A 22,166-nucleotide genomic window follows, 5' to 3' on the forward strand; every position below is an offset into this window, starting at 1 on the left:
CGTAGTATAATGCTGTCTTGCACTACCTGTTTTGTTGTATCATCGTCATCATGTATGTAGTGTACATCATCACTCAAGTGAAACGAAGAAATCTAACTGCATGGTTCTCTCTTATACCTCTTCAACTTCTCTGGTCTTTTCATAATGAATGTCAAGTGAAAATGTCATCAGTCCATCAATAAGCACCCGAACAACGGCATTTTGTTTCGAAGATGAAATTCCTAAACTTGATATAAGATATCAAACGAAAAGTAATCTCGAATCAAAACAACTAGGGTTCGAGCAGAAAAAAGGAGTTTATTCTTTGTTCAACTTCTGAGTTATAAGTTACAGCATTCTTGGAGTCTATTATTTAAAAAACAAACCACCACCACTAAGCATGGTCCCAGTAAGTGAGATCGGCTATATGAATCTTAGAACGGCAGCGCAAAATGCATTCTTTTTAAGTCTTTATATAGAGTTTAAGTTTTCAGAAGATCATTTAGTCAAATCCATGCTGAAATCCCATAGTTTCCTTGCCATCTCCGCGTCTTGACCTTGTCGACTTGGCTTGGATAGGTTACTGTCCCAAAAATATTCGCCCGTCACCCCCTCGACTTGTGGATGCAGTGCCACATAGCACGTCGTTGCAGCTCCCTGTAATCGACAAAGTTAATAAACAACACGACATTCTACGTTTGAACGACTATTTGAAAGTTCATCATATTTCGAATTACTCAAATTCGCTTGGTATGTTGTTTGCTCTAGAGGTTCAAGCAGATGTAACTTACCTGCTTAACATTTTTAAACACAGCTCTACCAAGCACTTTAACAAACCCTGCATCAAACCAGAAAACCAAACGTCTGATTATCCGAAACTAAGCACGTAGATAATGAACGTGTAAATTTGAGATTTGTAGATAGACGTCAATTTTGGTTCGGTTTAAACTTCAAACACACACTGAACACAAAGCCTCCTCGACAAGGGATAGTATGCAGTTTATATCGGAATTCTACATTTAAATAAGACTCCCAGAAGTGAAAAATGATTAGTTGTTGTAGTTTGTTGTAGTTGGTTTTGCTGTTGTTTGTACTTTAAACTTTCAGTTTTACGGAGTAACAAATGCAACATACCTACGTGGTTTGTCGTGAACTGAAGTTCAATCTTGTCTTTAGAAAGCGTGAAAGGGGTTAACACTCCTGCATTGTTACTTATGAAAAGACAAGCTATTATTACCGGAGGTGGATTTTATGAACTAAGCCTATTCAAGAACTTGAAACATTTCTGTCCATTACTTACATTAGGATGTTAAGAGGAAGACCAGAGGAATTGAAATCCGAGGTGAATTTCCTAACGGATGATAACGAACTGAGATCCAATTCCATGGCATCAACTTTGGCACTGGGAATTGCCTTCACTATTTGTTCTCTTGCATCATTACCGGCAGCCATGTTCCTCACTGCCATAACCACATGGGCGCCACGCAGTGCAAGAACGCGTGCAGTTTCGGTGCCAATACCACTAGATGCTCGTGCAACATATTGATTTGATGTTGCAGGAGCATCTAGTGGTATTGGCACCGAAACTGCGTGTGTTCTTGCACTGCGTGGCGCCCGTGTGGTTATGGCAGTGAGGAACATGGCTGCCGGTAATGATGCAAGAGAACAAATAGTGAAGGCAATTCCCAGTGCCAAAGTTGATGCCATGGAATTGGATCTCAGTTCGTTATCATCCGTTAAGAAATTCGCCTCGGATTTCAATTCCTCTGGTCTTCCTCTTAACATCCTAATGTAAGTAATGGACAGAAATGTTTCTAATAGCTTGTCTTTTCATAAGTAACAATGCAGGAGTGTTAACCCCTTTCACACTTTCTAAAGACAAGATCGAACTTCAGTTCGCGACAAACCACATAGGTATGTTGCATTTGTTACTCCGTAAAACTGAAAGTTTAAAGTACAAACAACAGCAAAACCAACAACAACAACTAATCATTTTTCACTTAGTGGGATCGGCAGTATGAATCCTAGAATGCCAGTGACATATTACGAAAGTATTGTTGGTTAAGATGTCCTAATTGACTGAATGTTACTTCCAGTTTAACTGTAGCCAATCTAGTTTTAGACCTTTTAACAGTCGGTGTCGGAGCATATGCATCGATAAACTCAGCCAACCGTTCATAATTCTTTGATTCGGAGGGGTTGATTTGTATCTTTTTGGTTATGTTCCTGATTCTGCAGGTCATTTTCTTTTGACAAATCTTTTGTTGGATACTATGAAGAAAACAGCACGCAAAAGCGGCAAAGAAGGGAGAATCGTAAATGTGTCCTCAGAAGGTCACCGCAACCCGTATACAGAAGGAATTCGTTTTGATAAAATTAACGACCAAGAAGGGTAACATTGAGATGATTCTTAGTTATTAGTTACGTGTTACCGCAACAGTCATGCATAAAATTTTGATTAAATACGGATGGAGCTTATGCAACAAGTAAGTTTGGATTTGGATTTTGATGCATATCAGTACTTCTGCCTATCTGCAGGTACAGCAGCTTTCGTGCATATTTCCAATCGAAGCTTGCTAACATTTTGCACGCTAATGAGTTTGCAAGACGCTTAATGGTAATCAGCAACGTTAAACCAGCAGAATCATGATTCTGAAAATACCCGCTTGCATACATCGGTCCACTACTTCTGTACTTTTATGGGTAGAGATAAACACACATTGTGTGTAGATTGAACTCCGTTATTTGTGATTGTTCAACAGGAAGAAGGAGCAGATATAACTGCAAACTCACTTCACCCTGGTGCAATTGTTACCAACCTGTTTCGTTATAACAACGCTGTTAACGGTAAATCACTTATGGGAGTCTTATTTAAATGTAGAATTCCGATATAAACTGCATACTATCGCTTGTCGAGGAGGCTTTGTGTTCAGTGTATGTTTGAAGTTTAAACCGAACCAAAATTGATGTCTATCTACAAATCTCAAATTTACACGTTCATTATCTACGTGCTTAGTTTCGGATAATCAGACGTTTGGTTTTCTGGTTTGATGCAGGGTTTGTCAAAGTGCTTGGTAGAGCTGTGTTTAAAAATGTTAAGCAGGTAAGTTACATCTGCTTGAACCTCTAGAGCAAACAACATACCAAGCGAATTTGAGTAATTCGAAATATGATGAACTTTCAAATAGTCGTTCAAACGTAGAATGTCGTGTTGTTTATTAACTTTGTCGATTACAGGGAGCTGCAACGACGTGCTATGTGGCACTGCATCCACAAGTCGAGGGGGTGACGGGCGAATATTTTTGGGACAGTAACCTATCCAAGCCAAGTCGACAAGGTCAAGACGCGGAGATGGCAAAGAAACTATGGTATTTCAACATGGATTTTACTAAATGATCTTCTGAAAACTTCAACTCTATATAAAGACTTAAAAAGAATGCGCTTTGCGCTGTCGTTCTAAGATTCATATAGCCAATCTCACTTACTGGGATCATGCTTAGTGGTGGTGGTTTGTTGTTTGAATAATAGACTCCAAGAATGATGTAACTTATAACTTAGAAGTTGAACAATATCCTTTCAAGGTGAATAAACTCCTTTTTTCTGCTCGAACCCTAGTTGTTTTGATTCGAGATTACTTTTCGTTTGATATCTTGTATCAAGTTTAGGAATTTCATCTTCGAAACAAAATGCCGTTGTTCGGGTGCTTATTGATGGACTGATGACATTTTCACTTAACATTCATTACGAAAAGACCAGAGAAGTTGAAAAGGTATAAGAGAGAACCATGTAGTTAGATTTCTTCGTTTCACTTGAGTGATGATGTACACTACATACATGATGACGATGATAAAACAAAACAGGTAGTGCAAGACAACATTATACTATGTTAAACATAAATGCCCAACCTACTGAAAATATCGCAAGCCGGAACAATTTCAACAAGCTATGTCATTTTTAATATATAATAGTATGATTAAAATACAATATGAAATAAAGAATATCTAAAATTAAGAATAAACATGATAAAATAAGAATATGCATGCTTATATATATAGTACTAAGTTTGAGAAATTTCGGATCTAATAGGTATATTCAGATGTCATCGAAATTTTTCAGAATAAAAAATATTCAGACTAAGAATAGAAATTTTCAATCAAACTTTCACCCCTAAGTAAGAGGGAACAAAAAAAGAATCTTTATTTTATAGATGTTTTTTTAATAATGTACGTACTATTTTATCCTTTTTTTTTTTTTTGCTCAATAATGTAAATTCTTGCATAAAAAACCTAACTAAATTAAATATAATTGATATTCAAGAATTTTACCGTTAATTTCGTTCAAGCATTTTGTAATAAAATATTACACTTGTCGTACTATGATGTTAAGATGCAAGTTGTGGAATAGTATTGGTGTGGTTAGTATTGAATTGTTAACATGTCCCTATAAATTGAGCTCGATTGACCTTGAGTTTAAAACCGTGAAGTCCCAAATTGAAACTGAACTAGTTCGGTTCTTTGGTTTGGTTTGTTTGTCCTAAAACATTTTGACAAGAATTGGAATGAGGTAAACCGAATAAATCTTATTAGTTTAGTTTTCAATTTTTAGGATAAACTAAGACAAATAGAACCAGGTTCAACTTATTGAAAATGTCACGATGCCAAACAATTTCAACAAGCTATGACAATAACCGGAAACATTGTACAAGACGGTGGAGTTTGCAAAACAAAATTAAATCCAAATTACAAGATAAACCCAAATAAGTCAACTCGTGAACAATAAATTTGTGAATAAGATGATGATAGTTGTCCTAATTAAATTGACCTTTCCAAACTTTGTGTCCAAAAATTAGACACGAAAGACAATATAGGCTACAGAGGCTCCACCACCAAAGCAAAGAAAATAACACTTCACCAAAACTGTCACTAAAAACCGCACTTCGAGACTTTCCCTTCTCTTTGCGTGCAGAGGGAGAGAGGGAGAGAGGTAGGTCTAGAAATTTCTGACACAACCCAATAACTCGACACGACACGACATGAAATTAACAAGTGTTCGGGGACACGATAACGAATCGGGTTATTATCGGGTAACCCGAGAAGCATTTGTTAAGATAATGAGTTGGTTTGGGTATTCACATGAGTAACACAATGCACGATAAGTAAAATATTAATTTTATAATTTTATAACCCTAAAAAAATACTCTAATAATTATATATATATATATATTAATTTAACAATTTTATACCCCTAAAAACTATAATAATTATATAAATATATATATATTAAATTAAATTTAAAAAAATTGGTGACCATTGGATCGGTTGAGATATAATCTCAGCCGTCCATTGTGCATTAGGTTGGAGGCTAATATATTTTTATATGGTATAATACTATTGTTTTATTTCTTTTCATAATTATTTTGGTAAACTTTTCATAATTTGAATGGTTTTTAATGTTTGGTTTTTTATACTTAGTTTATGCGGAAGAGAGTTCTGACGTGGAAAATCTTACTGAAAACACGATCAACATAACTCTTGAAGGCAATAGATCAAGCCAAAGTTCGAATACAATTTTCTCATGATGACCGATGAAAATTGAGGATTTTGTAAAAGGAATAACATGCAAGCTTTGAGTTCCATTGGTAAGGTTTAAACTTTTGAGAAAAACTTCATAACCTTGAAAACAAAAACTCTTTCATTTTACATATCCTTGCACATTTAATATTTTGTAGTAAACTAGTAGTGTATATATGTTTTTTTATTAGACTCTTACTTTCAAGTGTAGATATAGTACTTAAATGACAATAATATTATGTGGCAATGTGTGGTATGTGTAAATTTAAGAAAAAAATTATATTTTTCTTAACGGGTCATAACCGGTTAGGTAAAGTGACCTGACCTGTTAAGGACCCGTTAAGATAACGGATGTGACACGACACGACCCGTTAAGATAACAAGTGTTATATAAAAATAACACGAACACGACAGACACAACCCGTTTGCCAGGCCTAGAGAGAGGGAGGGAGAGAGAACTGGATCTTAGTTCGTTATCATGCGTTAAAAAATTCGCATCGGATTTCAATTCCTCCGGTCTTCCTCTTAACATCCTAATGTAAGAAATGTACAGAAACGGTACAAGTTCTTGAAGAGGCTTAGTTCATAAAATCCACCTCATGTAATAATACCAGTCTTTTCATAAGTAACAATGCAGGAGTTATGGGAACCCCTTTCACGCCTTTGAAGTATGGACGAAGCCAATGAAGCTTCACCGGGGGCAGATGCTCTACTTAAGTAATTCATTTGTTTAATTGTAAACTACAATTATATAATATACACGAGTTATCTTTGAAGAAAATATATGTATCTAATATCTAATATACATTCATTCTACTTATACTCCATATCAAATATTATATGAGCAATAATGCTCTTGTTCTGTCATTCAAACCGAAAAAAACCCTCTCCCACCTATCATGTACGTATATTTTTCTCATCACTTTGCCACTTTCTACTTCTATATTGAAATTTTTGTAACATTGAAATTGTGATAAATCATCATTTGAAACCATCTTTAATATCATATTACGTATAACCATACTATAATAAGGTTTTCTTAGTTATTTTCGGTTGCTCCTACTAAAAGAAATTTCTGGCTCCGTCCCTGCTTCGAAGGACAAGATCGAACTTCAGTTTGCCACAAACCACGTAGGTATGTCGCATTTGTTACTCTGTAAAACTGACAGTATAAAGTACAAACAACAACAACAATGACAACCAACCCTTATTGCACTAAGTAGGGTCAGCTGTATGAATCCTAAAACGTCATTGACAATTTAAAAAGTATTGATGGTTATGTTGTTCTAGTTGACTGAATGTTTCTTCCAGTTTAATCTGTAGCCAATCTAGTTTTATACCTTTTAACTGTTGGTGTCGGAGCATATGCATCATTGAGCTCAGCTAACTGTTCATAATTCTTTGATTCGGGAGAGTTGATTTGCATCTGTTTGGTTATTTTACTGATTTTGCAGGTCATTTTCTTTTGACAAATCTTTTGTTGGATACTATGAAGAAAACAGCACGCAAAAGCGGCAAAGAAGGGAGAATCGTAAATGTGTCCTCAGAAGCTCACCACAACCCGTATCCTGAAGAAATTCGTTTTGATAAAATTAACGACCAAGCAGGGTAACATTGAGATAATTCATAGTTTGTTTGTTGTTTGAATAATAGACTCCAAGAATGCTGTTACTTATAAATCAGAAGTTGAACAATATCCTTTCAAAGTGAATAAACTCCTTTTTTCTGCTCGTAACCTTGTCATTTTGATTCAAGATTGCTTTTCGTTTGATATCTTGTATCAAGTTTAGGAATTTCATCTTCAAACAAAATTCCGTTGTTAAACATAGATGTCCAACCTATTGAAAATATCATAAGGCCAAACAATCTCAGCAAGTTATGTCAATAACTAGCAACAGTGTACAAGACAGTGGAGTTTGTTCCAAAAGATTTAAATCCAAATTACAAGATAAACGAAAATAAGCCAAATCGTGAACAACAAAATTCATTTCAATCCTTTCACTATGTTGTAATGTGCTTAAATTTGAAGCAAAGGTAATCTTCACCAAATTAAGAATAAGATGAGGATAGTTGTGGTAATTAAATTGACATTTTCAAACTTTGTGTATATCTAAAGAGTGGTGTATCACACACCCTTTCTTACTTGTCATGCATTTCTCGTAATATTCGACTGTCAAATTAAATAAATTAAAAAAAATCAAATGACATAAAATAACAAAGATGTGTGTGGATAACATCAGTTTATCAAAAAATTGTGACACTAAAAACATAATAGGCCAAAGAGGCGACAGCGAGGCACCCACCACCAAAGGAAAGAAAAGAAAACACTACGTCAAAACTCAGTAAAAACCACTTTCCCATCTCTTTGCATGCAGAGAGAGAGTGTGAGAGAGCAGAAGAAGGTGTGGTTCTTCAGAAGAAAAGGGCCATCTGGGTTCTCATCATCTTCCACAGCAGAAGAAGTTACTGAAGGGATTGATGCCACTGGTCTCACCGCCATTGTTACAGGTGTGGGAATTTCCATTTGCTTCTTCTTTCTTTAAGTTTCATATGCAGATGGTATACTTTCTTCAACTATTATTCCGTATTCTTATGGGAAAATGCTTCTTGGTTCTGCATATTGATGTTGCAGGAGAATCGAGTGGTATTGGCACCGAAACCGCACGCGTTCTTGCACTGTGTGGCGCCCATGTGGTTATGGCAATGAGGAACATGGTTGCCGGTAAAGATGCAAGAGAACAAATAGAAGGTAATCCCCACTGCCAAAGTTGATGCCATGGAATTGGATCTCAGTTCGTTATCATCCGTTAGGAAATTCGCATCGGATTTCAATTCCTCCGGTCTTCCTCTTAACATTTTAATGTAAGAAATGGACAGAAATGGTACAAGTCCTTGAAGAGGCTTAGTTCATAAAATCCACCTCAGGTAATAATAGCTTGTCTTTTCGTAAGTAACAATGCAGGAGTTATGGGAACCCCTTTCATGCTTTCGAAGGACAAGATTGAACTTCAGTTCGCCACAAACCACGTAGGTATGTTGCATTTGTTACTCTGTCAAACTGGCAGTTTAAAGTACAAACAGCAACAACCACAACAACCAACCCTTATCGTACTAAGTAGGGTCGGCTGTATGAATCCTAGAATGCCATTAACAGTTTAAAAAGTATTGTTGGTTAAGTTGTTCAAAGTCCTAATAGGGGTATGACTGGTTGAAGTAAAGTTGGAACAGAACAAGAAGTCCCAATCCAGATATGATTGTGACTCGATCTCAAGGAGGATTTGGTGCTATAAATACAAGACCTCATGCAACAATTGAAAGGCCTCAAATTCAACACATAACCGTCATGTGCAAAACTTCTCAAACATCTTGAGATTTTTTTATTTTATTTTTTCCGCTGACATATCTTCAATTTGGATAAACAATACTGTGAAGGCAATCGGCGAACATCTTCAATTTGGATAAACAACACTGTTGCCGTAGAATCAACCGCATTGTGAAGGCAATCGGCGAACATCTTCAATTTGGATAAACAACACTGTTGCCGTAGAATCAGCCGTTCCCAAAGCATCTTCAGTTTGGATAAACAGCATTGCGTTGAGGCCGACTGGTTATCTATCTAAGTCTCGGTCGAGAAGGATTTTCGAATCCTTATTAGCAGAGGTCATCTCATTAGCCTTCTCGGCAAAATGAGGTATTACCAGGTTACTACATTCGGCACCCTGATAGTCGAATTTGATATTGAACTTCGCAGAACTAGCAGCCTTGTCTTCAGGCTCGAGAATCCAAAGGCCGAGATTTGTTCCTTCCTCGGCTGCAGTCGCAAGATAAAGAAGTCAGCAACGCGCTCAACGTAACATCAACAAATTTTACTCCTCGACCGAGCTTGGCTGACGAGTTGGTACTCCCCGCATTTAACCAAAAAACGTAATTAGCTTATTAGTTACTCGGCCTGCGCGCCACATAAGCTTTGCATCTTTAGGGTTAACATTTTGGCACGCCCAGTGGGATCTTGTGCTAGACCTTCGGAGTTCACGACCATTAAGACACGGTCCGTAAAGAAGAAAACAATCATGGGAAACTCAACAACTAACTTACCAGTGCAAGGTCCTGGACAAGATTTGTCTCAGGCACAAAATCCCATCATTGTTGCACCATCCAAGGCTACAAGTGTGACATGCCGAGAGAAGGAAATTTGTCTCGGCGGACAGCCTCGCAACCCAGAAATTCCCAACCAAACGGCATGCATTTTCGTCAAATGGATAGTGGAAGATTGCGACGAAGATGGTGGGGAAGGTTCTGATCCGCCAACTAGGTAGTCTCTTCGAAGACGACTTAATGAACAATCTCGGCAGGTCAAGCAGTCGATTGGCCAAAAAATGAATGATTTACTTTACGCAATACGAAGCAATAATGATACACAGACCATGATGCTTGAACTATTGGTCAGTAAATCCTTCGAAGATGACCACGTCGGCCAACCTCGACAACCTCCTTTTAAGAATGTTCCAATACAAGCCGAAAGGGGATATTCTCGGCTACAACCAATTAACTTGGAAAAAAGAGGCGGATCAAGCAATAGATCTGATGGACCTGACCAGGGCGTAGAAGCGGCATCCGTCAATATGATCGAGGTCCAAAGAATGATCGACTCGGCCTTAAAGAAATGGTTGAAATTCCCAAAATTCATTCATCTGTACCCGGCTTATGTGGAAAAGTTCGAATACCCTAAAGGCTTCAAGATCCCCAATTTCAGTCTTTTCGTCGGAGAATCGTCCTTATCTTCGTTAGAACATGTAGCTTGGTTCACTGTGCAATGTGGGGACGTCAATAATGACTTCCATAAACTACGGCTATTCAACTTTTCACTGACAGGTTCGGCTTTTGCTTGGTACATTAATCTCCCACCAAACTCCGTCCAGAGTTGGGAGGAATTGGTCGAGAAATTCCATGAACAATTTTATCGACCAAGGATGGAAATGTCTGTTTCATCGTTTGCTAGGATGGCTCAAGCTTCAGATGAATCACCAATGGAATACTTAACAAGGTTCAAGTCGGCCAGAAATTGGTGCCGAGTACCTCTCCCTGAAGTTGAATTCGTCAGAATCGCCCTAAATGGCCTAGACGTGGAATACAAAAAGAAATTCTTGGGGGCAAATATTTGAGATATGGACGAACTTGCTCAGCATGTTGAGCAGCATGATTATTTGCTTCGAGAGGAAAAAATATCAAAGACCCCATCTCGGGGAACAATATACAAGAATCCCACGATCAGCTATACATTGGCCGAAAACGAGGACCCACAATACGCCAATATGGACGCGGCTGAAATAGTGATAGATAAACCATACGTTTGCAAGGCATTAGCTCAAATCAGTTCCAAAGATGCCAAGACCCGCTTGGCCTCTGAAGAGATGATTAAAACATCAAAAGTTTACACTTTTGATATCATCAAGGCCGATGCAATTTTCGACCAATTGTTGGCAGCAAAGATCATTAAGCTTTGGCCAGGACACAACATTCCTAAGGCCGAAGAATTGAAAGGCAAAACATATTGCAAGTACCATAATTCAAACAAGCATGCTACCAATAATTGCGTTGTGTTCCGTGATGCGATTCAAAGTTGGATTGAGAAGGGTAAGTTAAAATTCCCTGAGAAACAGATGGCGGTTGACGTCAATCCCTTCCCCTCGACGACAATTGGTATGGTGGATGCTCATCTCCCTAGAAACAAAGGAAAAGGGAAGGCCGAATTCGTGCCGGTACAGCATGTCCGCAAGCAGGGTGGTCAGCCGAGACTTAAGCTTGATTTATTTTCAAAAGCACTACTCAAGGAGTCTCCAGGGCCAGCCTTCATTGAATCCATGTCAGGATTTAGTTTTGAGGAAACTGATGAATCAATGGTTTTGTGCGACCACTGTAAAACACGAATTGAACCTAAAAAGAGAGTATCTCTAGCACCAACTTCATGTCCACCATCCACGACTGCAGCAAAACCGCTGAAGGAACTCGGTGTCGGCCAACGACGGTAAATGTTTGAGAGACTCGGCCCACAGGTACAAGTAAAAGACCCAGCCTCAGTCAGACGACGTCTTGACTTTAACGCGTCATTCTATAACGAGGATTATTACTCGCGCAACTCAGGCAGCTCGAGTTCATTAGTAAGTCGAAAAACCTTCAAGCCGCCTAAGCCACGTGACCAACATTGGTACAGTTACAATTCTCCAATTGGCCTGTATACGGAGTTATCTAAGTCTCAAAAACGTTATCATCAGCGGATAGATTGCATGGTTCGACGACAAGAACCACAGGCCAATTCGACTGCCCAATGGCAGCCAAAAGAGGTAGTAGGAAGCAACGACGATCGGCCTACACCGACCATTATGGTCGAACTACTTTAAGAGAAAAAGGTGGTTGATCGCGACTTTGAAACCACCATTAAAGAGTCCGAGAAACGCATCAAGCTCTTTCTTTGGCCCGGAGAGATGAGAGCTCGTCTCGAGCATTTTAGACAAGAGGCTGAAAGTAAACTTCCCCCGTTACCATTGCAGGAACCGTTAGTAAAAGTACGGCGCAATCTGCACCCTCTATTCCTCGGTGAATCCTTGGAGTACATGCAGGAATTTCATAAGAAATATTCCGCCAATGACTTATACGAAATACCCAAGGCATGTCAGGAAGCCCTCGACCTAGCACTAACTTGCCCTGATGCTGAGCAAATTATCCAGAAAACTTCCGATCCGATAATGAAAGCTAGGTTCCAGCATATACGTGAGGCTCGAGTCCTCGGCTTTGAGGTCGACCAATACACAGATATAGACACCGCCGAGTTACCCTTTTCGCTCGAAGACCTTCAGCATTTGCGATATCATTTCGAAGTTTTCTCGGTCGTATCTCTTTTCGGCCTTACGGCCGATGAGGAAAATCGTGTGGCGCCCTTAGACACATACCTAGACACAAGGAACGACCGAATCGCCTACGAAGAACGAGCCCATAAAGCACTATAAGAACGAAATCAATCTTCGACAGTAAACACGCTCGAGGTAGATAACCAGAATGAAATAGATTCAGTCCACGTACCCTAAGAGCCGGTACATAACGAGGCGCTAAAAAATCTAATTGAATACACTCCAACGACTGATACTACATCTATTACTCTGGCAGATGACGACCAAGACTCGATGGGTCATTCGGTCCTCGACCATATGGAGATCACTATGGTTTTTGCCGAAAAAGCAACACAAGTGGATTTCATCGTTATTGAAGAGGATGGGGAAATCAGTAAAGGTGACAACCTTAAGGCAGCCCTGGCCGAATTGTTTCCCCGTTCCCCTTCTGTTAATCTCCAACACCTAAAGCCATTATACGTCACGGCTCATATTGAGGGATATCCTATTTCCAATGTGTTTGTCGACTATGAGGCCACAGTCAACATCATGCCGATTTCCATCATAAAGGCATTACGCCGTTCCAATGACGAGCTTATACCATCAGGGATAACGATGAGCAACTTTATCAACAAGTTTCAAATAACGATGAGCAACTTTATCAACAAGTCTCAAACAAAATGAGTGCTCCTGTTAGAAGTCAGCGTTGCAGGTCGTAACCATATGACGACATTCTTCATAATCGACTCAAAGACTGACTAAAATGCATTGCTCGGCCGCGATTGGATTCATCAAACAAGTTACATCCCTTCATCACTATACCAAGTTCTCATCTTTTGGGACTGCAAATCGGCCGTAGTTCATCCAGCCGATAATCAGCCGTTTGAAACCAACATTATCCATGCTCGTTATTATGACGATAACGTCGGCTACATCACCCTTCAGGGTTTTAATGAGGATGGACGGTCGACCAGAATTTCAGTTCAGAAAGCTATCAAGAGTCGCCGAGACTGTATAACAGGATTCGGCGAGACTCGGCTTGGCAGATCTAATTACCAATGCCGATGACTGACGTTGCCAAACAAGAAAAGCGTCGGGCCGTGGTTTCATCCACCATGGAACGTCTGCTGGCTCATTGGTATGCCATTGCCAAGCAACCACACTCAGGCATAAACTTAATAGAATTTTTGGCCGAAGCGGATAACGGCCCCGTTTTATCGTTCGACAAAGTTCAGGTCGCATCGACCGAACTCGAAGACAATCGGCCCTAGGTCAAGGACCTATTGGAAGAAATAAATGTTGGCACAACAGATGAGCCTCGATCATTGTTTATCAGTGCATTATTGCTGCCCCCCATGAAGGTCGAGCTTTGTAAACTGCTCCATGAATTTAAAGATTGTTTCACGTGGAATTATCATGAGATGCCAGGCCTTGACTGAAACCTCGTCAAACATGAGTTACGCATCAAAGAGGGGTGTAAGCCTTTCTGATAACCCCCATGCCGGTTCTTGACAGAAGTACAGCTCAGCATAAAGGACGAATTAGTTTGGCTTTTGAAAGCCGGGTTTATTCAGACCGCTCGGTACGTCGAATGGTTGGCCAATATCGTCCCGGTGTTAAAGAAAAATATAGCCCTCCGCATCTGCATCGATTTTCGTAATTTAAATCTGGCCACTCCCAAGGATGAATACACAATGCCAATCTCGGATTTACTAATTGATGCCGCAACCAATCATGAAATGTTGTCCTTCATGAACGGCCGTGCCGGTTACAATCAGATCTTTATCGTTGAAGTCGACATTCACAAAACCGCATTCTGTTGCCTGGGGGCATTCGATACCTACGAATGGGTCGTCATGCCATTCGACCTCAAGAACGTTGGTGCCACATACTAGCGAGCCATGTTCAGTTGCTCGACAAGCTGCACATTAGCCGCATATTCCGTCAGGCAGGATTTGCCGCCCGACTCGAAATCTCTTACTAGCTCGGAAGCAATTGCCAATCTCCGGTTTTAAAGTTTGGCAATATGACAATCGAGGTCGGCCAGCGCTTCCTTTTTCATCTTCAGCATGTCGTCCCGTGGACGCAAAGCTTCTTGAACGACCATCGCAGCTTTCAAGTCATCTTCGGCCCAAAGAGCTCCCTCAAAAATATCAAAATATTCTCGAGTTCGTTCCAGAGCAGAAGATGCTTTAGTAATAGCTTCGTAGCTTAACTGACCATCAGCCGCAAGATCGTTCAGATATTCCCCTACGGAGTCGAGGCCCTAGCACTTAAGAATTTGTGACGCCGAAAAGGATAGCAGTTCCTGCAGCTTGACGAGAACATCTGGTTCGGCCGTTGATGCGGAAGGTTTGGTTGCAGTCGTTGAAGAACCAGCCACTTCCAAGGTAGTTGTAATCAAGGCGTCGAGCTCGACCTCCCACGAAGGCTGCACATGAAGAGAAAATGTTAGCAAAAGGAAAGCTATATGGAATGCATAATAGAGGGAATTTGTTTCTAAACCTGTCGAGAGGAGACTTCGACCACGTCCTCTGGTTCATTGCTCGAACCTAGAGAACTTAATGGCCGAGCCCAGTGCCTAAGACTGCTTCTCAATTCACGCGGCCGATAGAGTTTATCTACATTTGATGGCCACGGAGGTGGCCAGGAAATGTAGATCACACCATTCGATGCATAGAATTGTCGGTGAAATGAACGTTCGGGCACCTGACATTTAATATTTTCCTGAATTCAGCTGCGTCATAATCAAATTAATAAAGAAAAGAAAGTGAACCTTACAAAAGTCGAGGTAACATCTTGATGAGGAATGTTGAGGTTTTCATCCTGTAGATGGAGCGGCGTTTCTGTCGTCGCCTTAGGCTCAACCAGGGGTCTCTTCCCACGATCGGCCGTAGGAGGATCCGGTTGAACAGCCGCCTCGACCATAAGGGGAAGATTGGCAGAAGTAGATCTGGTTGGCCGGGGACGACTCGTCAGCGGAATCTCGTCACCCCCGTCGCTCTCATCGTCTTGAAATAAAAAGCTGTTACGACTTGAAAATCTGATAAATGAAGAAGATCATTAGCAATAGAATCATACCCCTTCCAGAATGGTCGTCGGTCGTTTGATGAGGGATGCCTCGACAGGTACGACCGTCTCCTCCAAAGCAGGCGCAATGGTCGGCTCCAAAGCCACAGCTGGAGCGGCAGCTGGTTCGGCCACTACCTCAGGTATCGGTACAGCAGGGTGATGAGATGACATTGGTAGTTGTTCCGCCAAGGCCTGGACAACAGGAATAAGAGGAGAGACACTAGGAGCGGTCGCTCCCGTGGTCTGGCTAGAGATGACGTGACATTTTCAATAAGTTAAACCTGGTTCTATTTGTCTTAGTTTATCCTCAAAATTGAAAACTAAACTAATAAGATTTATTCGGTTTGCCTCGTTCCAATTCTTGTCAAAATGTTTTAGGACAAATAAACCAAACCAAAGAACCGAACTAGTTCAGTTTCAATTTGGGACTTCACGGTTTTAAACTCAGGGTCAATCGAGCTCAATTTATAGGGACATGTTAACAATTCAATACTAACCACACCAATACTATTCCACAACTTGCATCTTAACATCATAGTACGACATGTGTAATATTTTATTACAAAATGCTTGAACGAAATTAACGGTAAAATTCTTGGATATCAATTATATTTAATTTAGTCAGGTTTTTTATGCAAGAATTTACATTATTGAGCAAAAAAAAAAAAAAAAAGGATAAAATTGTATGTACATTATTAAAAAAACATCTATAAAAACAGATAAAATAAAGATTCTTTTTTTTGTTCCCTCTTATTTAGGGGTGAAAGTTTGATTGAAAATTTCTATTCTTAGTCTGAATATTTTTTATTCTGAAAAATTTCGATGACATCTGAATATACCTATTAGATTCGAAATTTCTCAAACTTAGTACTATGTGTGTGTGTGTGTGTGTGTGTGTGTGTGTATTCTTATTTTATCATGTTTATTCTTAATTTTAGATATTCTTTATTTCATATTGTATTTTAATCATACTATTCTATTCTTGCACTACCTGTTTTGTTGTATCATCGTCATCATGTATGTAGTGTACATCATCACTCAAGTGAAACGAAGAAATCTAACTGCATGGTTCTCTCTTATACCTCTTCAACTTCTCTGGTCTTTTCGTAACGAATGTCAAGTGAAGATGTCATCAGTCCATCAATAAGCACCCGAACAAAATAGGCGCCGGTCGAGGACTCGAGCCTCACGTATATGTTGGAACCTAGCTTTCATTGCCGGATCGGAAGTTTTCTGGATAATTTGCTCAGCATCAGGGCAAGTTAGTGCTAGGTCGAGGGCTTCCTGACATGCCTTAGGTAATCCATATAAGTCATTGGCGGAATATTTCTTATGAAATTCCCGTATGTACTCCAAGAATTCACCGAGAAATAGAGGGTGCAGATTGCGCCGTACTTTTACTAATGGTTCCTGCGATTGTAGCTGGGAAGTTTACTAATGGTTCAAGGTTTACACTTTGAACACACACTGAATACAAACCTCCTCGACAAGCGATAGTATGCAGATTATATCGGAATACATTTAAATAAGACTCACATAGTTGGTTTAGTGAAGTGATTTACCATTAATAATGCTGCCATAACGAAACAGATTGGTAACAATTGCACCAGGGTGAAGCGAGTTTGCAGTTATATCTGCTCATTCTTCACTCAACACACCATGACTGCCATAAACATAAAACAAGGTAATGTGTGTTTATATCTACATGTAAAAGTACAGACGTATTGGACCAATGCACGCGAGCGGGTATTTTCAGAATCACGATTCTGCTGATTTAACGTTGTTGATTACCTTTAAGCGTCTTGCAAGTCATTAGCATGCAAAATGTTAGCAAGCTTTGATTGGCCATATGCACGAAAGCTGCTGTACCTGCAGATAAGATTAGAAGGAAACACACCGAAAACAAATATAATACGCGACTAACTTGTGCAGGAGTACTGATATGACCAAAATCCAAGTCCAAACTTTCTTGCATAAGCTCCACCCGCTTTTAATCAAAATCCTATATGACTCATGCGTTAACACGTATATAATACTATCTAAATATCTAAAAACTAAGAATTATCTCAATGTTACCCTGCTTGATTGTTAATTTTATCAAAACGAATTTCTTCAGGATACAGGTTGTGGTGTGCTTCTGAGGACACATTTACGATTCTCCCTTCTTTGCCGCTTTTGCGTGCTGTTTTCTTCATAGTATCCAACAAAAGATTTGTCAAAAGAAAATGACCTGCAAAATCAGTAAAATAACCAAACAGATATAAATCAACTCTCCCGAATCAAAGAATTATGAACAGTTAGCTGAGCTCATTGATGCATATGCTCCGACACCAACAGTTAAAAGGTATAAAACTAGATTGGCTACAGATTAAACTGGAAGAAACATTCAGTCAATTAGAACAACTTAACCAACAATACTTTTTAAACTGTCAATGACGTTCTAGGATTCATACAGCTGACCTTACTTAGTGCGATAAGGATTGGTTGTTGTTGTTATTGTTGTTGTTTGTACTTTAAACTGTCAGTTTTACAGAGTAACAAATGCGACATACCGACGTGGATTGTGGCGAACTGAAGTTCGATCTTGTCCTTCAAAGCAGAGCGGAGCCAGAAATTTCTTCTAGTAGGAGCAACCGAAAATAACTAAGAAAAGCTTATTATAGTATGGTTATACGCAATATGATATTAAAGATGGTTTCAAATGATGATTTATCACAATTTCAATATTACAAAATTTTCAATATAGTAGTAGAAAGTGGTAAAGTGATGAGAAAAACATACGTACATGATAAGTGGGAGAGAGTTTTTTCGATTTGAATGACAGAACAGGAGCACTATTGCTCACATAATATTTGATATAGAGTATAAGTAGAATGAATGTATATTAGATATTAGATACATATATTTTCTTCAAAGATAACCCGTGTATATTATATAATTGTAGTTTACAATTAAACAAATGAATTACTTAAGTGGGGCATCTGCCCCAGTGAACCTTCATTGGCTCCATCCATGCTTCGAAGGCGTGAAAGGGGTTCCCATAACTCCTGCATTGTTACTTATGAAAAGACGAGTATTGTTACCTGAGGTGGATTTTATGAACTAAGCCTCTTCGAGAACTTGTACCGTTTCTGTACATTTCTTACATTAGGATGTTAAGAGGAAAACCGGAGGAATTGAAATCCGATGCGAATTTTCTAACGCATGATAACGAACTGAGATCCAGTTCCATGGCATCAACTTTGGCACTGGGGATTGCCTTCACTATTTGTTCTCTTGCATCTTTACCGGCTGCCATGTTCCTCACTGCCATAACCACATGGGCGCCATGCAGTGCAAAAACGCGTGCGGTTTCGGTGCCAATACCACTAGATGCTCCTGCAACATCGATATGTAGAACCAAAGAAAATTTTCCCAAAAGAACAAATAATAATAGTTGAAAAAAAAGTAGAATAAGCAAACGAAAACTCCCTCGCCTGTAACAATGGCGGTGAGACCAGTGACATTGTGACATCCCACATCGCCCAGGGGAGTGATCCTTAAATGTATATTCCCATCTCTATCTAGCGCAAGGCCTTTTGGGAGCTCACTGGCTTTGGGTTCCGTTGGAACTTCGAAGTTAAGCGAGAAGGGGGCTGGAGCAATCCCATGATGGGTGACCCACTGGGAAGTTCTCGTGTGAGCTCCCAGAAACAAAATCGTGAGGGCGTGGTCGGGGCCCAAAGTGGACAATATCGTGCTATGGTGGTGGAGCGGGCTCGGGAAGTGATCCGTCCCGGGCCGGGATGTGACAATTTGGTATCAGAGCCTTACCTTGGTCGCATGTGTGCCGACGATGACGTCGGGCCCCTAAGGGGGTGGATTGTGACATCCCACATCGCCAGGGGAGTGATCCTTAAATGTATATTCTCATCTCTACCTAGCGCGAAGCCTTTTGGGAGCTCACTGGTTTCGGGTTCCGTAGGAACTCCGAAGTTAAGGGAGTAGCGCGCGAGAGCACTCCTATGATGGGTGACCCACTGGGAAGTTCTCGTGTGAGTTCCGAAAAACAAAACCGTGAGGGCATGGTTGGGGCCCAAAGCGGACAATATCGTGCTACGGTAGTGAAGCGGGCCCGGGAAGTGATCCGTGCATCCCACATCTCCCAGGGGAGTGATCATTAAATGTATATTCCCTCCTCTACCTAGCGCAAGGCCTTTTGGGAGCTCACTGGCTTCGGGTTCCGTAGGAACTCCGAAGTTAAGTGAGTAGCGCGCGAGAGCACTGCCATGATGGGTGACCCACTGGGAAGTTCTCGTGTGAGTTCCCAAAAACAAAACCGTGAGGGCGTGGTCGGGGCCCAAAGGGGACAATATCGTGCTAAGGTGGTGGAGCGGGCCCGAGATGTAGTGGACCCCGGGCCGGGATGTGACAATTTGGTATGAGAGCCTAACCCTGGCCGTGGTGTGCCGACGAGGACGTCGGGCCCCTAAGGGGGGTGGATTGTGACATCCCACATCGCCCAGGGGAGTAATCCTTAAATGTATATTCTCATCTCTACCTAGCGCAAGGCCTTTTGGGAGCTCACTGGTTTCGAGTTCCGTAGGAACTCCGAAGTTAAGTGAGTAGCGCGCGAGAGCACTCCCATGATGGGTGACCCACTGGGAAGTTCTCGTGTGAGTTCCCAAAAACAAAACCGTGAGGGCGTGGTCGGGGCCCAAAGCGGACAATGTCGTGCTAAGGTGGTGGAGCGGGCCCAGGATGTGGTGGACCCCGGGCCGAGATGTGACAATTTGGTATCAGAGCCTAACCCTGGCTGTGGTGTGCCGACGAAGACGTCGGGCCCCTAAGGGGGTGGATTATGACATCCCACATCGCCCAGGAGAGTGATCTTTAAATGTATATTCTCATCTCTACCTAGCGCGAGGCCTTTTGGAAGATCACTGGTTTCGGGTTCCGTAGGAACTCCGAAGTTAAGGGAGTAGCGCGCGAGAGCACTCCTATGATGGCTGACCCACTAGAAAGTTCTCGTGTGAGTTCCCAAAAACAAAACCGTGAGGGCGTGGTCGGGGCCCAAAGCGGACAATATCGTGCTAAGGTGGTGAAGCAGGCACGGGATGTGGTGGACCCCGGGCCGGGATGTGACAATTTGGTATCAGAGCCTAACCCTGGCCGTGGTGTGCCGACGAGGACGTCGGGCCCCTAAGGGGGGTGAATTATGACATCCCACATCGCCCATGGGAATGATCCTTAAATGTATATTCCTATCTCTACCTAGCGCGAGGCCTTTTGGGAGCTCACTGGCTTTGGGTTCCGTAGGAACTCCGAAGTTAAGCGAGTAGCTCGCGAGAGCACTCCCATGATGGGTGACCCACGGGGAAGTTCTCGTGTGAGTTCCCAAAAACAAAACCGTAAGGGCGTGGTCGGGGCCCAAAGCGGACAATATCGTGCTAAGGTGGTGGAGCGGGCCCAGGATGTGGTGGACCCCGGGCCGGGATGTGACAGACATCAATCCCTTCAGTAACTTCCTCTGCTGTGGAAGATGAAGAGAGCCCAAATGGCCCTTTCCTTCTCAAGAACCACGTCTTCTTCTCCTCTCTCTCTCTCTCTCCCTCCCTCTTCCCCTTTCCCTCCCTCTCTCTAGGCCTGGCAAATAGGTTGTGTTTGTCGTGTTCGTGTCATTTTTGTATAACATTTGTTATCTTAACAGGTCGTGTCGTGTCACATCCGTTATCTTAATAGGTCCTTAACAGGTCGGGTCATTTTACCCAACCGTTTATGACCCGTTAAGAAAAATATAATTTTTTTTTCTTAAATTTACACATACCACACATTGCCACATAAATATTATTGTCGTTTAAGTACTATATCTACATTTGAAAGTAAGAGCCTAATAAAAAAACATATATACACTACTACTTTACTACAAAATATTAAATGTGCAAGGATATGTAAAATGAAAGAGTTTTTGTTTTCAAGGTAATGAAGCTTTTCTTAAAAGTTTAAACCTTACTAATGGAACTCAAAGCTTGCATGTTATTCCTTTTACAAAATCCTCAATTTTCATTGATCATCATGAGAAAATTGTATCGGAATTTTGGCTTGATCTATTGCCTTCAAGAGTTATGTTGATCGTGTTTTCAGTAAGATTTTCCACGTCAGAACTTTCTTCCGCATAAACTAAGTAAAAAAACCAAACATTAAAAATCATTCAAATTATGATAAGTTTACCAAAATAATTATGAAAAGAAATAAAACAATAGTATTATACCATATAAAAATATATTAGCCTCCAACCTACTGCACAATGGACAGCTGAGATTAAATCTCAGCCGATCCAATGGTCACCAATTTTTTTAAATTTAATTTAATATATATTTATATAATTATTATAGTTTTTAAGGGTATAAAATTGTTAAATTAATATATATAAATATTAGAGTATTTTTTTAGGGTTATAAAATTATAAAATTAATATTTTACTTATCGTGTATTGTGTTACTCACGTGTATACCCGAACCAACCCATTATCTTAACAAATGCTTCTCGGGTTACCCGATAATAACACGATTTGTTATCGTGTCCCCAAACACTTGTTAATTTCATATTGTGTTGTGTCGTGTCGTGTCGAGTTATTGGGTTGTGTCAAGAATTGCTAGGCCTACTTCTCTCCCTCTCTCCC

General features: G+C 40.5%; 2 protein-coding genes and 1 pseudogene across 2 annotated transcripts in view; 2 read left to right on the forward strand and 1 right to left on the reverse strand.

The window, feature by feature from the left end:
• Positions 1-426: 426 nt before the first annotated feature.
• Positions 427-18,849, reverse strand: LOC125468901 (annotated as a pseudogene).
• LOC125468856 (short-chain dehydrogenase TIC 32, chloroplastic-like) lies at positions 1,194-3,723 on the forward strand. The gene is made up of 8 exons (XM_048565415.1): positions 1,194-1,221; positions 1,542-1,770; positions 1,817-1,893; positions 2,218-2,371; positions 2,518-2,596; positions 2,742-2,826; positions 3,036-3,082; positions 3,217-3,723. Exons 1-8 carry the CDS (start codon positions 1,194-1,196, stop codon positions 3,373-3,375), a joined length of 858 nt encoding a protein of 285 aa, XP_048421372.1. The 3' UTR covers positions 3,376-3,723.
• LOC103942455 (short-chain dehydrogenase TIC 32, chloroplastic-like) overlaps positions 7,887-22,166 on the forward strand; it is a 30,393-nt gene continuing 16,113 nt past the window's right edge. Inside the window, exon 1 of the mRNA XM_048565609.1 lies at positions 7,887-8,057. Within this exon, the coding sequence (XP_048421566.1) occupies positions 7,919-8,057 (139 nt within the window). The 5' untranslated portion in view covers positions 7,887-7,918. The remainder of the gene's footprint in view (positions 8,058-22,166) is intronic.

Source organism: the organism of the source record quoted next, unplaced genomic scaffold (genome assembly GCF_019419815.1).
Source record: "Pyrus x bretschneideri cultivar Hongxiangsu unplaced genomic scaffold, Pyrus_bretschneideri_v1 Contig4, whole genome shotgun sequence".
Classification (NCBI taxonomy): Eukaryota; Viridiplantae; Streptophyta; class Magnoliopsida; order Rosales; family Rosaceae; genus Pyrus; species Pyrus x bretschneideri.

Coding starts and splice junctions, on each gene's coding strand:
- LOC125468856 (XM_048565415.1), top strand. CDS start 1,194: ATGAAAAGACAAGCTATTATTACCGGAG. Junction 2,827..3,035: donor TTATAACAACGCTGTTAACG/GTAAATCACTTA, acceptor GGTTTGATGCAG/GGTTTGTCAAAGTGCTTGGT. Junction 3,083..3,216: donor TGTTTAAAAATGTTAAGCAG/GTAAGTTACATC, acceptor TGTCGATTACAG/GGAGCTGCAACGACGTGCTA.